Genomic DNA, 15,745 nt, shown 5'->3' on the forward strand with positions numbered 1-15,745 from the left:
AGAAAAAAAGAATTTCCTTTAGAAAGCTAGGAGGCACTTTATAAATACGGTCATGTATGGTATCACCCAATTCACCCCTGGCAAAAACAGGTAAGTTATCCTCTTAGATACCTCCAGGATTGAGAAACTAGCAAACACAAAGGAAGGTGTAAAATGCTAAAGCAGACAACAAAATGTGCCCTAGAACTGTATGAAATTACTCAAATCGCGTTCTACAACTATGACATTGAGCCAAAGGCTAATTTTGAGCTACAATCACTGTACTTTCCATAGTCCTATCATGAGCTGACAGTAACACAAGCTGACCTCTGTGTTGTGTTTTTCTGCAGGACATACTGATAATAACCGTGTCACTGTTTAAATCATATAAATTTGTTGGGACACCTGGGTGGTTCGGTCAGTTAAGCATCTGACTTCGGCTCAGGTCATGATCTCCTGGTTTGTGAGTTAGAGCCCCGTGTCAGCAGGCTCTGCGCGGACAGCTCGGAGCCTGGAGTCTCCTTCAAATTCTGGGTCTCCCTCTCTCTCTGTCCGTCCCCCCACTCCCCCGGGTTTCACTCTGTCTCTCTCTCTCTCAAAAATAAATAAAAACATTAAAAAAAAAATTAAATCACATGAGTTTGCAAATAGTCCCAGAATCCCTAGTATTAATTAGCCAGGCTCTTCGTGACCTTAAATCTACCCAGCTCGTGTTTTTCTTCATGAACTCGGCAGGCATTTGCCATTTTAATTTCAAGAGTTATCTCAAACTTGAAGGGGATTCTGAAGGAAAATGGTTTTTCCTTCTCACCGTAAGCCTAGCACTATGCTTCCCTTTGATGGCACTGTGGACCTCAGAGGCCAGAGTCTGGCCACCAACTTACCTGCGGATCTGGGGGTCACAATAGGCCTTCTCAATGTTCTCCATGGGCTGGAGGTCCATCCAGGTGTTTGCAAGTAATATCTGCCACCGGTAAGGCAGGTGGAAGTGAACTTTGTTGCAGCTTGCTACAAAGACAGAGAGAGGGGGTCTGAGGATCTGGTGAGTGGGCGTTCTAACAATTCAACCAAGTTCATTGCTGACGTTCCCCATTGAGGGCTGCCTTTCCCACCCTGCCAGGCTTGCATGCTAACACATTTCCAGGCTACGCCTTTGCCCATTCCGGTTCCGGCCCACACTGCCCCATATCCGTTTGTTCAAGTTCCCTTATTACCAATAGAGACTCATCAAAAAACAAAACTTCCGGGGTGCCTGGGTGGCTCAGTCGGTTAAGTGTCCGTCTTCAACTCAGATCATGATCTCATGGTTCATGGACTTGAACCCCCCATCAGGCTCTGTGCTGACAGCTCAGAGCTTGGAGCCTGCTTCGGATTCTGTGTCTCCCTCTCTCTCTGCCCCTCCCCCGATCGCACTGTCTGTCTCTCTCAAAAACAAATGTTAAAAAGAAAGAAAAGAAAAAAGATAAGGAAAGGAAAGGAAAATTCCCCTCTCCTCAAAGAGCACTTTATCCACATGGAAATCTGAGGTCATTATAAGTTTATTGTTACCCTCTCTGCACCCCCAAGGGGTATGTGGAAACAAATCGCTCTCTAGCATCAGCAACTGTATTTCCTTGAAGCCCCGGCCTAAGATTCAGCTCTTCCAGAAAAATTCCCTCACTCAACTCTATTCTTTCTTTTAAATTTTTTTTAATGCTTATTTATTTTTGAAAGAGATAACTGGACAGAGCGCGAGCAGGGGAGGGGCAAAGACGGAGACACAGAATCCAAAGCAGACTCCAGGCTCTGAACTGTTAGCACAGAGCCCGATGGGGGCTCGAACCCACCAACCACAAGATCATGATCTGAGCTGAAGTCGGATGCTAAACTGACTGAGCCATGCAGGCGCCCCGTGCAATTCTATTCTCATCTGATTTGTATTTTATATTCCCTTAGCCAGTACTCAGTATCCAGTTGGTACTTACATGATTTATGTACTTATTTAATGACATTTTCTCATTTGTGGATGTTTGGATGCCCACCTTAATTACAAACTCACTGAAGAAAAGCGTGCATCATTGTTTAGCTTACGCCCCCTTTGCGTGACTGGCATAGGGGTGCACACTCAATACACCGCTACAAAATGAATGTTTACTGAATGATAAATTAACATCATAAGGGGGCGCCTGGGTGGCTCAGTCGGTTGAGCGATTGACTTCAGCTCAGGTCATGATCTCACACTCCGTGAGTTCGAGCCCCGCGTCGGGCTCTGTGCTGACAGCTCAGAGCCTGGAGCCTGCTTCAGATTCTGTGTTTCCCTTTCTCTCTGCCCCTCCCCTGCTCATGCTCTGTCTCTCTCTGTCTCAAAAATAAATAAAAACATTAAAAAAAATTTTTTTAATTAACGTCATAAGCCCATTAATACAGGAATACAAAAAACAGTTCTGTCCTTCAGTTTTTAGTATGTCATGTTTACATCATTTTGAAAGGCTCAAAAGATGTGTGATTACTTTGAAACCAAAAGAGGCAGGTTTCGACATCCCAGGAAAACCCAGAGTGGCAATGACTATGGTCTGGCTGATTGAAAAGTATATAACCATTCATCAAGTCCGAAACTCACACTCCTTAGAATGGCTGCTCTAAAACCAAACCAACTCAAAACAAAAAGCATGCGTTGGCGAGGACACGAGGAACTCAAACCCTCGCACACTGCTAGTAAAAATGTAAAATCGTGCAGCTGCTGTGGAAAATGGTGTGGCAGTTTCTCTAAACATCAAACACAGAATTGCCAAAACAATTTTTTTAATGTCTATTTATTTTTGAGAGAGAGAGAAAGAGACGGAGTATGAGCAGGGGAGGGGCAGAGAGAGAGGGAGACACAGAATCCGAAGCAGGCTCCAGGCTCTGAGCTATAAGCACGGAGCCCGATGCGGGGCTCTATCTCATGAACCTTGAGATCATGACCTGAGCCGGAGTCAGATGCTCAACCGACTTAGTCACCCAGGCGCCCTGACAAAACAAGTTTTTAAAGAAACACAGAATTACCATAATATCCAGTGATTCCACTCCTGGGTGTATACCCCCCCCAAAAAAGTGAAAGGGAGCGAAAGTGCCAGGGACTGGAGGGACTGGAGGCAGCAGGGGGATGAAGCGTTGCTGTTCAGACGGTATTAAAGGTTTACTTTTGCAAGAGGAACAAGAGTCCTGGATTTTGGTGGCATAACAATGTGACTCTAACACTCCTGAACTGCACACTTAAACATGATTAGGATGGGGCACCTGGGAGGTCCAGTGAGTTAAACGTGACTCTTGATCTCGGCTCAGGTCATGATTTCATGGTTCGCGAGATCAAGCCCCACGTTGGGCTCTGCGATGACAGCTAGGCACCTGCTCGGGATTCCCTCTCTCTCTCTCTCTCTCTCTCTTTCTCTCTCTCTCTCTCAAAATAAATAAATAAACTTAAAAAAAATGATTAGGATAGCAAAATCTGTGTTATGTGTATTTTTCCGCAATTAATTAAAAATGAAGAAAAAAATTAAAAACTTGATTTTGAGAACACAGGGCAGCATCTTCCTTTTCCGACACAGGTCAGTAAGTCTAAGACTACTCAGAGGGTCAAGGAGAGGAGATCCAGTGTGATGCACACATCTGGGGCTGAGCCATGAAAAGGAGAAAGTGGTAGGACGCTGAGAGGACAGCCAATTGTCCCAGGCACTGTTCCATGGGAAGCCTGGTGGGAGGGCACAGTGACCGGGTATGGCTCCTTGGCTGGAGGGCACACAGTCTGTGGCATGCAGACTCAGGCCATGTGTGAGGATCAACTGTGACGAGCCCACGGCCCAGAAGAGAGACAACGCCTCAATGGCAGGACATGAGCTGTGAAAATGCGTCGGCCGGGAGACCTTTATTTCTGGGGATTTGTTTTTTGTTTGTTTGCTTTTAGTAGATGACAACATGGGTCTGACTAACTAGAATATTTTACCTAAAGCCAAATTACAAAAGGAAAAAGTCTACCATGCAGGGGTGGAGAACCCAGGCTGGCTGGGCAGTTTAGGGTCAAAACCCAACTTGGCTAGTTACGTATGTGAGGTTTTAACCTCTCTGTGCCTCTAGTTGCCACATCTGTAAAATGGGTTAACAACAGAACCTACTATTAGGGCTGACGTGAAGTTCAAAGATGATGGACCATCATCAGGTATATGTTGATCATGCACCTAACATACACTAAAAGCTCAGTAAATGTTGGCCGTATTACTACTAATAAAGAAAGTCTTTAAGTAACTCACCAAGGTGACAACCTTTACACAGATGGTCAAGACAAATTTCCTGTGGGCCACAGTCATCCATCCTGGAAGAGCTGGTATTCTCAACGTCAGATGCAGAATCTATAAAACAAAAGAGAATGCACGTATGCTGATCTCAGTGTTTAAACCCAAAATCAAGACACCTGACCTCACAATGGGAAAGAGTATCTGTAACTGGGACCATGTTCGAGAAAATTCTAGATTCACGTGTTGCTCATGAGAGCCTAGGCAGCCCCTCCATAAAAGCCAACATGAACATTTGGGTCATGTGAGAGTGATGCTTAAAAATAACCAAAAATAAACCAGGGCCAACCTAGTCCTGTTCTCAGTAAATGAGGTGGCTTATTCCACACGATACAACTGGTTGGTCCTTCAACCTTCATGTCAGTCTCCTCAGCAGTAACACCCCTTCACCTAACCTTCCGACTCTACGTCCCTTAGTATCTACTGGGGAACATCCAAAGAGAAGCCACCGGCCTGCTGCAGACACAAGTCATGGGGCCCCCTTTGTCCTTCAGTGACTTACACAGATCACAGCTTGGACCTACAAGGTCACCGGCAGGGCCAGCAGAGATCTGGGCAGGGTTCGGACCATGGGTTGCATAGGCTGCAGCTCTGTTGCTTGAGAAGGATGTAGAAGGTGGCACCTTGGGCAGAGTGCTGACTTGTGTGGGGGCAGGGGTCTCCTGAGGAGTTGGCAGGCCTTGGGCTCCCAGACCCGGACTTCCGAAGTACAACACGTTTTTATCCCCTCTGCAGGTCAATGTGAAGCCAAAACCAGAGACACCAGTCTTATTTACATCAGTGGTTTCGTCCGCAACTTGACTAGAGCCATTTGCTGTGCTGTGGATGGATTTACCAGGCCAAACTGTCTTCTCACTGTGGTTACTGTTCACAGAGGCCGCTGCTGGATCGGCGCCATCTGTAATTTTGCCAGTGGTCTGGAGACCACCGTGAGTAGTTCCAGTGTCCTGATTCCTAGGTAACGATTTTTCTCTCTGTCTGCTGGTTGTGGTTTTGTAATTTAGAGAACTTGTGGAAGCTCCATCTGGGGCCGCGCCATCAACATTATTATTGAAAAGCGAGAAATACTGGACATTCTGATTCCCGCTTCTGCCCTCGGCATTCGTGCCATCTGTGGAAAGCATCCCCGCGCTCTTTCTGGTGGTTGTGGTTTCAGGTGTCTGTGGAGAAGCCAGAGGGGAGCCAGGGGCAGCCCGACTCTGGGCAAACAAACTCCCTCTCCCGGTGCCTTTGTCATTCAGCCAGGACGCAGGGCCCCTCCGGTTGGAAGCTGGCATTGGGTCAGAAGGGAGGGAAGTGCTGCCTTGATTCCCGAAAAAGAGATCCTCTGGACCGCCATTCTCTGAAAACCGCTGGCTTCTTTCCATTTGACCTGATCCTCCAAGATTATCAACCTTAGGCGAGACCGGGGAAGGCTGAGGGCAATCTTGACTTCCCAAATGCATGAACTTGTGGGCCAGCTCCCCTACGGGCATGTCATCCAGGGGAGGCCTGTGGCCGATTTGATCTGAACTGGGGGTGCTGGACTTCTGAGTAGAAGCGGAAGCAGGTGGGAGAAATTCTGGACCGCCCTGAAACGATCGTTCTCTGCTCTTGCTTCTCCCTCTGTATGCCACATCTCTACGATGGGAGCAAGGAGCTAGGAAAAGAAAAACACAAGGAAAATTAGCATTAACAGGATTAGGCTCTTGCTATGGTTCTTCCTCAGCTTTTCCGAGTTTGCTACCCAAGCTCTATTAAATTACTTGTCCCAATCTGGTGTGTAAAAATCTGGAGCAGCTTGTCAAGAGGACGAAGGAATCTGCTCTTGTGCTAGTAAGAAATACCACCCCATGGTCTCAGATAAGAGTCAGAGTGAACCTGGCTCTTCTCGACTTCTCTCTTGAGACTCAGATATGAGCCCTAAGCCCCCACACTCATAGGTGGGGCTGTCCACTATGCTCTGGTTCAAGCCAACAGTCAACCGCTATGGCGGACGGAGAGACCAACTAGTTCAAGTCAGGGAGGATTTTTCAACTCATTTAGATTTTGCCCATATTGTGATGAAGGTTCCCCAACAAATTAAGGATTCACAAAATTTTCCAGAGCTTTTGCCCGCTTGGGATTCTCTCTCTCCCTCTCCCTCTCAAAATAAATAAATAAAAACTTTAAAAAAAGAAACATTTAAAGAAAATAACTGGTGTGTGAGCTGTGTCCCTCGGGAAGGTGTGCATGTGTGATAGGTGTCGTACGGAGTATGTGTGTATGATGTGATCGTACGTGTGCTCGTGTGTGGTATGCACGTATGTGCATGGTGTGTTGTGTGTGCATGAGTGTGATATATGAGCTACTGTGGGGGGAGGAAGGGGAGGAAGAGGTCCTTTTCTTCAAATTTCAGAGGGCAGCAGGAACAGTAAAAGCAAACAGCCTTCTCCTGCCAACAAAATAGTTAATTAAGTAAATTAACCGGGGCGGATAATAAAGATCTCTCTCGCACACACTGAATTTATACTGGGAAACTACACCAGGAAACATCCTTCCAAGCGTTCCCCTGTTCAGAGAGCGCTGTGATGTGGGAGAAAAAACACCAGATGTGGGGCCAGAACACCTAACCTCTGCGCCCCTGTCTAGCAGCGTGAGGCCTTGAACGCATCACTTTTATTTACTCATAGTAAAAACGATTTAAGACTGCTTGCAATAAAAGTCATCTAAAATGTTTGAGCCTCGGTCTCCTTACCAATTAAGGCTAATAATATTCCTGCCTTTCTTTATAGCTTTGCTGTCAGGAACAATAAGGAGATATTTTGGGTGAAAATACCTCGTTGATTATAAAGCATTTCTCGAATAAGGAGGTGTTATTGTTTATTACGTATCATAGAATCTTAGAATTATGTATTCTATTTGTTTTATAAAATTCATGTCTTTCACAGCCATTTCACCAAGGCATAAAAAAATTGCAAGTGTTAATATCATCAGACAATGTGAAAATGCTCAAGAAACAGAACTGATCGGGGCACCTGGCTGGCTCAGTCGGTTAAGCATCCGACTCTTAATTTTGACTCAGGTCATGATCTCACAGGTTCGCGGGTTCAAGCCCTGTGTTGGGCTCTGCGTTGGTGGCACAGAGCCTTCTTGGGATTCTCTCTCTCCCTCTCTCTGCCCCTCTCCCACTCACACGCACATGCTCTTCCTCTTAAAGTAAGATTAAACATTTTAAAAATCTCAAAAAAGAAAGGAATGGAACTGACCACTTCCCACCCGTCGGAATGGCTAATAACCTAAAAACAGAGAATAACAAGTATTCAGGTATTGGTGAGGAGGTAGGGAAACTGGACCCCTCGTGTATTGCTGCTGGCAAGAGAAAATCGGCGCGGCTGCTATGGAAAATGGGATGACGGTTCTTCACACAATTAAACATAGAATTACCGTGATGGTAATTCTCCACACCCAGCTGCCTACCCAAAAGAATGGAAAGCCAGGACTCAAGCAGGCATCTGTGCACCCGTATTTCACAGCAGCATTATTCACAACAGCTAACGGTGGAAGCAACTCAAGGACCCAGCCATGGATGAACGGATACACAAACTGAGGCATACATACAGTGGACTACTATGCAAAGTGAAATAAGCCAGTGTCACAAAAAGACAATTCCTGTGTGATTCTACTTATATTTGGTACCCAGAGTCGTCCTATTCATCGAAACAGAAAGTAGAATGGCGGTTGCCAGGGGCTGGGGGGCGGGAAGAGGGAATGAGGTGTTTGTTTCATAGGTATAGAGTTTCAGTTCTGCAAGATGAAGGGAGTTTTAGAGATCGGCTGCAAAACAATGCGAATGTACTCAATGCCACTGAACACTTAAAAATGGTCTGGGCGGGGGGCGCCTGGGTGGCTCAGTCGGTTGGGCAGCCGACTTGGGCTCAGATCATGATCTCGCGGTCCGTGAGTTCGAGCCCCGCGTTGGGCTCTGTGCTGACAGCTCAGAGCCTGGAGCCTGTTTCAGATTCTGTGTCTCCCTCTCTCTGACCCTCCCCCGTTCATGCTCTGTCTCTCTGTCTCAAAAATAAAATAAACGTTAAAAAAAAAATTTAAAAAAAAAAATGGTCTGGGCGGAAGGCACCTGGGTGGCTCAGTTGCTTAAGCGTCCAACTCTTGATACTGGCTCAGATCAGGGTCTCGCAGTCGTGAGATAGAGCCCAAGTCAGGCTCTGTGCTCACAGATCATGGAGCCTGCTTGGGATTTTCTGTCTCCCTCTCTCTGCTGCTCCCCCACTCACTCTCGCTCACTCTCTCTCTCAAATAAATAAACATTGAAGAAAAAAAATAACAAAAATAAAAACTAAAAATAAATACATTTTTCCAGAAATAGTACTGAGGACTGTAATTAAATTGCATATAGTTTTGCATTAATGCTAGATTTCCTGCATTAATTGTATTGTTGTTATGGAAGACAGTAGAGTGGCCCGGTTTTGAGGAAGTGTGTGCTGATATATTTAGGTGTGAAGGCTCCTGATGACTGCATACCTCAAATGCTCTAACCACAAAAATGTTATATGTGTGTGTCAGCGTTGATATATCGAGACAAAGGGATAGAATAATTGTCACAGAATATTTTGGGGACAAAATGTTAACAAGTGGTGAAACTAACAAAAAAATTTGTCTTCCTCCCTTAAAAAAAAAGCTTCATCAATTAGCTTTTAAAACTCCTTTTTTAAAGTTTATTCTGTGAGAGAGAGAGAGAGAGAGAGAGAGAGAGAGAGAGAAAGACAGCGGGAGCAGGGGAGGGGCAGAGAGAAAGAGAGACAGAGAATCCTAAGCCTCAGAGGCCAATGCAGGGCTCAAACTCACGTACCATGAGATCATGAGCTGAAACCAAGAGTCAGACACTTCACCAACTGAGCCACCCAGGCGCCCCACCAATTAGCTTTTAGAAAAACAATAAACATTTTAACAAATCAGGAGGGGGGGGTGGTAGGTGGATAGTGGTTAGCATGAAAATCAAATTGCAAAATTGCACATATGCTACGATTATAATTATGCAAAAATTATGTATACATGTAGACAAGTCCTGAAAGGGAAAACAGTCTTACACGGGGAGATAGAAATGATTATAGGTAAAGTTACACTTTCCTTGTGATTTCTGCTTATTTCCGTTTCTTCTGCAAATGGAAAAGTAGAAAAGCATTTACCTTTGCCCCTGGGGTGTTTCTTTCGGCCGTGCTTGCTGTTGCAGATATCCTGGATGTTCTGAACCACGCTGGGGCTCAGCCCGTGCTCCCTCATGATGGCCAGCACCCTCCTATCCATCAGGTTATGGGACCTGAGGCAGTTGGCATAACCGCAAATCCCTCGGGTAAAGTGCTCGCAGATGTGGAGTCTTTCGCATGATGGATGCTGGTCACAAATAACTTTTCGACCCTCTCCCTTATAATTTTTGCATATCTGCAGAGAGAGAAGCAAGAGCCTGAGACGATAACACCTTGCCTCATCTGCCACACATTCATGAAGAAAAGCCTAAGTATGCAAAAATGTTGGAAGCAAGCAGGCATACAACAAAGGAGAAAATGCACGCGTCTTCCACAATCTATGATGAGTTGTATTCTACTGATGATTTATTTGGGGTAGAAGAGGCCTGCAAACTAACGAAAAGAAACATGAATTTAATAACCTTTTTGAAGAATCAAAATAAGATGGCCGGCCACAGGTAGGACCAAACAGGACCCAAAGGGAGCCCTCCGTCACAAAGGAACCCCAAAGAGGAAGGCTATCAAGTCTTATCTGCAGTTAAAAAGACACGTGGATCTGGGGCACCTAGGGGGTTCAGCTGGTTAAGCGTCCGACTCTTGATTTTGGGTCAGGTCATGATCTCAACTGTCCATGACTCTGTGCCCCATGTCGGGCTCTGCGCTGGCAGCTCAGAACTTGCTTGGGATTCTCTCTCTCCCTCTCTCTCTCTGCCCCTCCCCCACTCACGTACACGCTCGCTCTCTTTCTCTCTCTCTCTCTCTCAAAAGAAATAAATTAAAAAATCAAAAAGACACGTGAGTCTTACAACTGTTGTCTCTACTAGGTAGAATGTGGCAAAGTTCCTCAAAAGGGCAAGTAAAGAAGGTAATTTTTATATTTCTTTTTTTTTTTTTCTTTGAGAGTTAGACAGAAATGAGCTGGGAAGAGATAGAGAGAGGGGGGGAGACACAGATTCTGAAGCAGGCTCCAGGCTCTGAGCTGCCAGCACAGAGCCCCACATGGGGCTTGAATTTGTGAACCAGCAAGATGGCGACCTGGGCCAAAGTTGGGCGCTCAACCGACTGAGCCACCCAGGTGCCCCTATATTTCTATGTAAGTAGAAATATCTGCACATCTAGCTCTGCAGACATGTAGTTCCTACTGAAAAGAGGGCGTAAGTGCTTCTTACTGAAATACTGTCATGGGGGCCAGACCATATGATGCAGGACTGCAAGACACGGATTTAAAAGTCCGCAGCCCTACAACCGGCTAAGTGATTTCACCTGAATTACTTACTCCCCAGCCTGTTTCCTTTGCTGTGAAGGAGGAAAAAACTTGCTCTGTCCACCTAACCCAAGATGTTGAGCAGATTAAATAATCAAATATGCAAATGTGCCGTGCAAAATATAAAATGGGCTACAGATGTTTGAATCATTACATAAAGAACCCTAAAGATGAAAACATTTATCAATGGTTCCAAGAGACTGAGCAAACCACCTCATTGGTTGACTGATTTATCTGGGCACAGAGACATGAGATTCAGACTCTAGCCAACAATTTAAGTACACAGACAACTTCGGAGACCTGATTCAAACAGGTATCACTGCTATAGAGCCTATGATCCAGATTCCAGACTCTACACCATCTGTGCTCCAGGTGTGGTCCCTGGATGGGCAGCATTAATTCCACCTGGAAACTTACATGCAAATCCTCAGACACTTCCCCATATCTTCGGTCAGAGTCACCGGAGGTGGGGCCAGCACTCTGGCTTAACAAACCCTCCAGGCAATTCCTACGCTCACTAAAGCTTGAGAACCAGTGTCCTTGAGGCTTGGGCAGAAAAACAATCAGCAACTTCACAAATGCCACTTTGGCTAACAATCCTATGATGGTCCTAATGAGTAAGTTAAGAATGCTCCTGCCTTTATTAGGCCAGAACAAATGACAACATGTCTTCCTTTCATAAGTACATTGTAATTTTACAAGCTTATATATCAGGAAGTCAGGTTTGCCGGATGCTTTCATGTTCTCACAGGTCGAGGCAAAGTGACAAAGTGTGAATATTTTAAGGTTTTTAGGACAGGAGTGTGTCTTGTCCATTGCTGCCTCCAAGATTTAACTCAGTGCCTACCACTTGCAGGAGCGCCTAAATGTTAGCAAAACAGCAAATGAAGCAAGACCCAGGAGGATTAAATGCCTTGTCCGAGATCACACAAGTAGTTGGTGGCAGTGTCAGGACTTTGAGAGACATGGAAGGACCATTGTTGACCAACTATTCCTTGCACTAGCTGAACTCTAGCTGATTCCTTCCTGCTGGACCCCTATGACAATATTCCACCCTACTCACCCACACTAGAACACTCCAGTAGGGACTCTCTTGCCCAACATTTTCGAATACACACTCATGCTACCAAGGCTCTCATCGATTTTCCACTATAGGACCCAGCCCCTCAGACATCTAGTCCGGAAACAGGGCAGTCTCTCCGTCTGCAATCTCAGCCCTGACGAATGGCAAATGGCAATTAACTTCCTTAGCCGTGAGCCTCCCAGCCCACTAATCATGGGTACTAAATTCTTAAAAGGGAAAGGTGTCCGTGCCTCCTTCTCTGGACTGTGTGATAAACGATGACAAAAGCATTCTTCTAGGACTTTCATAGTGCTTTTGTCAATGGGCTCTTCTGGGATCTCTCAGCAACCCCACCTTCTAGTAGGTTCTTAATTGTTGGCCTCCTCCCTAGAGAATGGAAGAGGTGCCACTGCCCTTATTCTCCAAGGACTTGATATAAAAAGTCCTTGGTGACTTTGGGAGAACTGAAGCAGAGATCAGATCTACTGAGTGACCTTCCCAAACCCCCAACTTTAACACGAGACTAAGGGTGGACCATGAGTCAATGCTCTTCTCAAGCATCCTAACAAGCCTTCATTCATTGTTCCATCACATGAAAGGAAAAGGGAGGGATGCCCCTGTTCATCAATGGGACCTTTAATGAGGTTGGTGTATAAGGTACATTCTCCATGCTGGTAGCCTTGGGGGGCTGGGCTGACACGTAGGCCAAAGACCATAGATATCTCAAGACAAGATCTCTAAACCTTGGGCTCCTGGAAACGGAGAGAGAGACAAATCCAAGTATCCGGGTGAAAGAATGCATGTGGCAGGGAGAGAAAATGGGGAATATTTTCCTCCCCTCATCCCGCTCCCCAAACATTTTTATAGAGTGCTTTGCATTCCTATCTTTCTTGAGCTCAGTGGTCAACTCAAAATCACCCCTCTTGTCATAAGCTTTTTCTTCCCTTAGGGAAACACATGAACTTAGAATCCAAAAATGCTTAACCTTCATGGGGCACCTGGGTGGCTCAGTCGTTAAGTGCCTGACTTGGACTCAGGTCATGATGTCAGAGTTTGTGAGTTCGAGCCCTGTGTAGGGCTCTATGCTGACAGCTCAGAGCCTGGAGCCTGCTTCGGATTCTGTGTCTCCCTCTCTCTCTCTTCCCCTCCCCTGCACTCGTATTCTCTCTCTCTCAAAAATAAATAAACATTTAAAAAAAAAGTTTAACCTTCCAAAGGACCCTAATAGCTATCTTGTCTTATATAAAAGCACATCTGCATTCCAATCTTGCTTATCTTATCTCCGCCCCTTCCATCCACTCTACATGGGTCCTTTCATTATTGTTCTGTGCTTCTCTTCCAGCGTGAGGGGTGAGGGTAACATCTCTGCTCGAGGACTCTTCTCAGGCCAGGTACCATTCATTAAACACCATCCTCCAATTTTCAAGTCAATATTCCTACATGGATGAGACTGCCATTAACTATCTGCCATTGTCCCTCTCTTTCTTCTGGTAACAGAAGCTTCCAAGTTTTAGATGCACACATGGTTACCTATCCAGAAACTACATTTCCCAGCCTTCCTTTCGGCTAAGTGTGACCATGTGATAAGCTCTGGCCAATAAGATGGGAGCAGATGAGCTGTATACAATGTCCAGGTCACGTCTTCTAAAAAGGAAACTGACTTCCACTTATTTCCTCTTTACATCCCTGCTGGTAGGAAAATGGTAACAATAAGAACAGCCTCACTGTACCTGGAGATGGAAGCCACGTGTTGAAAGAAAAGAGAGGTTTACCTACTGGCCCGAGTCCCTGAATGACATTGTGGAATCCAGCTGCCCGACCCCTCCACTGGCTACCTGCCTACCTACATCTAGGCAAGACGAAAAATCAGCAAACTTTTTCTGTAAAGGACCAGATGGGAAATGTTTTAGGCTTTGCAAGCCATTTGGTCTCTGTTGCAACTACTCAGCTTACTATTGCGTTAAGAAAGCAGGAATGGACAATATGCAAATGAATGAGTGTGGCTATTTCCAATAAAACTTTATTTATAAAACCAGGTAGCAGGCCATATTTGCCCCATGGGCCATAGTTTGATAACCTTGGATCTAGACTATCAAGTGAGAGAGAAATAAAATTACATTTTATTTGTAGGGCGCCTGGGTGGCTCGTTCTGTTGAGTGTCCTACATTTGATTTTGGCTCAGGTCATGATCTCACAGTTCTTGCATTCGAGTCCTGCATCAGGCTCTGTGCTGACAGCTCGGAACCTGCTTGGGATTCTCTCTCTCCCTTTCTCTCTGCCCCTCCCCTGCTCTCTCTCTAAATAAATAAGTTTCAAAAATTCTATTTTATCTGGATCAGTACATTTTGAGGTCTCTGGTACAAAAGTGCTGCCTGTACCCTCAACCAATATACCCTGTCATCTTCCAAAACCTCGATTCAAAGCCCGCCTCCTTCCAGGAAGCTATCTAGATGTAAAGCGTCAACTATTCTTACTACCGCATCTTCAGATCGCTTCGCATAGGAAGGAAATTTCTGGAATCTTTGGGTCACTCAGCAATAGCCGCCTGTTGACTGCCATCTGTAGAGCCTGGTGGGAACTTTGAGTCATTGTGTTTCAACACATCCATGACACAACACTGCCAATATTCTCTCTGCTGCTGAAACGAAGGAATCATAACTCACCTCCGGCATAAAAAAGGGGTCACTTTGGACGAGGAGCACTGCTAATTCCTCTTTGTTCAGTCCAGAGAGCTCATGATTTTTCAGGACCTTGAAGTTCTCTTCCGAGAGAACCTCGTGAGAATATTTGCACAGATTCCTGAAAGAAAACGATAATTGTTAGTGTCGCCCCTTCACAGAAGTTAAGAAAAACAGATCATCCAGGGAACTTTCAGTTATCAATGTCCACATCCCTTGGTTACTAATCCTGCCTAAAGAATACACTTTAAAAATATAAATGGATGGGGCACCTGGGTGGCTCCATCAGTTAAGCTTCAGACTCTTGATTTCGTCTCTCTCTGCCTCTCTCTCCCAAAAATAAATAAATAAACTTTTAAAAAAAGTCAACAGGAAAAAAGGTTCCATTTCTCAAATATTTTAATGGTACACAATTATTCATCGCTTTACTTCTCATATCTTATATACCGATGCATACCTTTATGATTTGTGTGACTGCAAAGTAATGGAAGAAGCTCTTAGCTGTAGGTGTCAAACGACTCTACAGAAGAGGCAGAAATCCCCTTCACTCTAAGGCACTGATGATCTACGTCCACACCGCCCAAGAGAACACATTCATGATGATGGAACTGTTCTAGAACCTGAGCTTTCCAAATACGGCCACTGAGAACTTGAAACATAGCTAGTGAGACTCAGGAACTAAATTTTCTATTTTACTTTATTTTAATTAATTTAAATTTGAACAGCCACATGTGACTAGTGCCTACCATGTGGATGGCAGAGACTGAAGTTGCCGGTGTTAGCAGTGCAGCGGGAGAATCAGCGTCACCATCGCCTGGGAGCCTGTCAGAAATTCAGAATTTCTGGCCCCGCCCCAGTTATAATGAATCAAAATCTGCCTTTCAACAGCGTCCCCAAACGACTTAATGACATTAAAGCCCAAGAAGCACTGATCTAGAGCATTGAAAAACCCTGACAGCAATGTTGTTTTCATTAGACAAACATAATTTGACAGTTATCAAGTGTCCACATAACAAACTCATTCCACTTTTAACTTAAATACACTACCAGTAACTGTTGCCAAAGCCCTCAGATTTATGGTATTGATAGTTACTAATATGACGGGAGGTTAATATTTTCTAGTTGGCACAACCATTATCAAATTGTCAGGCGGTTAGGTAATGGCCAGGTTTTCACTATAAAAACAGCTACCTGGCTACAATTACCTTTGTACAAATAACCTTCCATCTTCT

At 45.1% G+C, this 15,745-nt stretch overlaps 1 protein-coding gene across 1 annotated transcript in view; it reads right to left on the minus strand.

Moving 5' to 3' along the window:
• The window catches only part of ZC3HAV1 (zinc finger CCCH-type containing, antiviral 1), a 61,852-nt gene that overhangs the window by 29,763 nt on the left and 16,344 nt on the right, over positions 1 to 15,745 (minus strand). Inside the window, exons 2-6 of the mRNA XM_049641940.1 lie at positions 14,499 to 14,634; positions 9,452 to 9,704; positions 4,789 to 5,925; positions 4,245 to 4,343; positions 864 to 987 (exon numbers count right to left, since the gene is read on the minus strand). Coding sequence (XP_049497897.1) covers positions 864 to 987; positions 4,245 to 4,343; positions 4,789 to 5,925; positions 9,452 to 9,704; positions 14,499 to 14,634 — 1,749 coding nt within the window. The remainder of the gene's footprint in view (positions 1 to 863; positions 988 to 4,244; positions 4,344 to 4,788; positions 5,926 to 9,451; positions 9,705 to 14,498; positions 14,635 to 15,745) is intronic.

The sequence above is a fragment of the Panthera uncia genome, chromosome A2 (genome assembly GCF_023721935.1).
Source record: "Panthera uncia isolate 11264 chromosome A2, Puncia_PCG_1.0, whole genome shotgun sequence".
Lineage (NCBI taxonomy): Eukaryota > Metazoa > Chordata > Mammalia > Carnivora > Felidae > Panthera > Panthera uncia.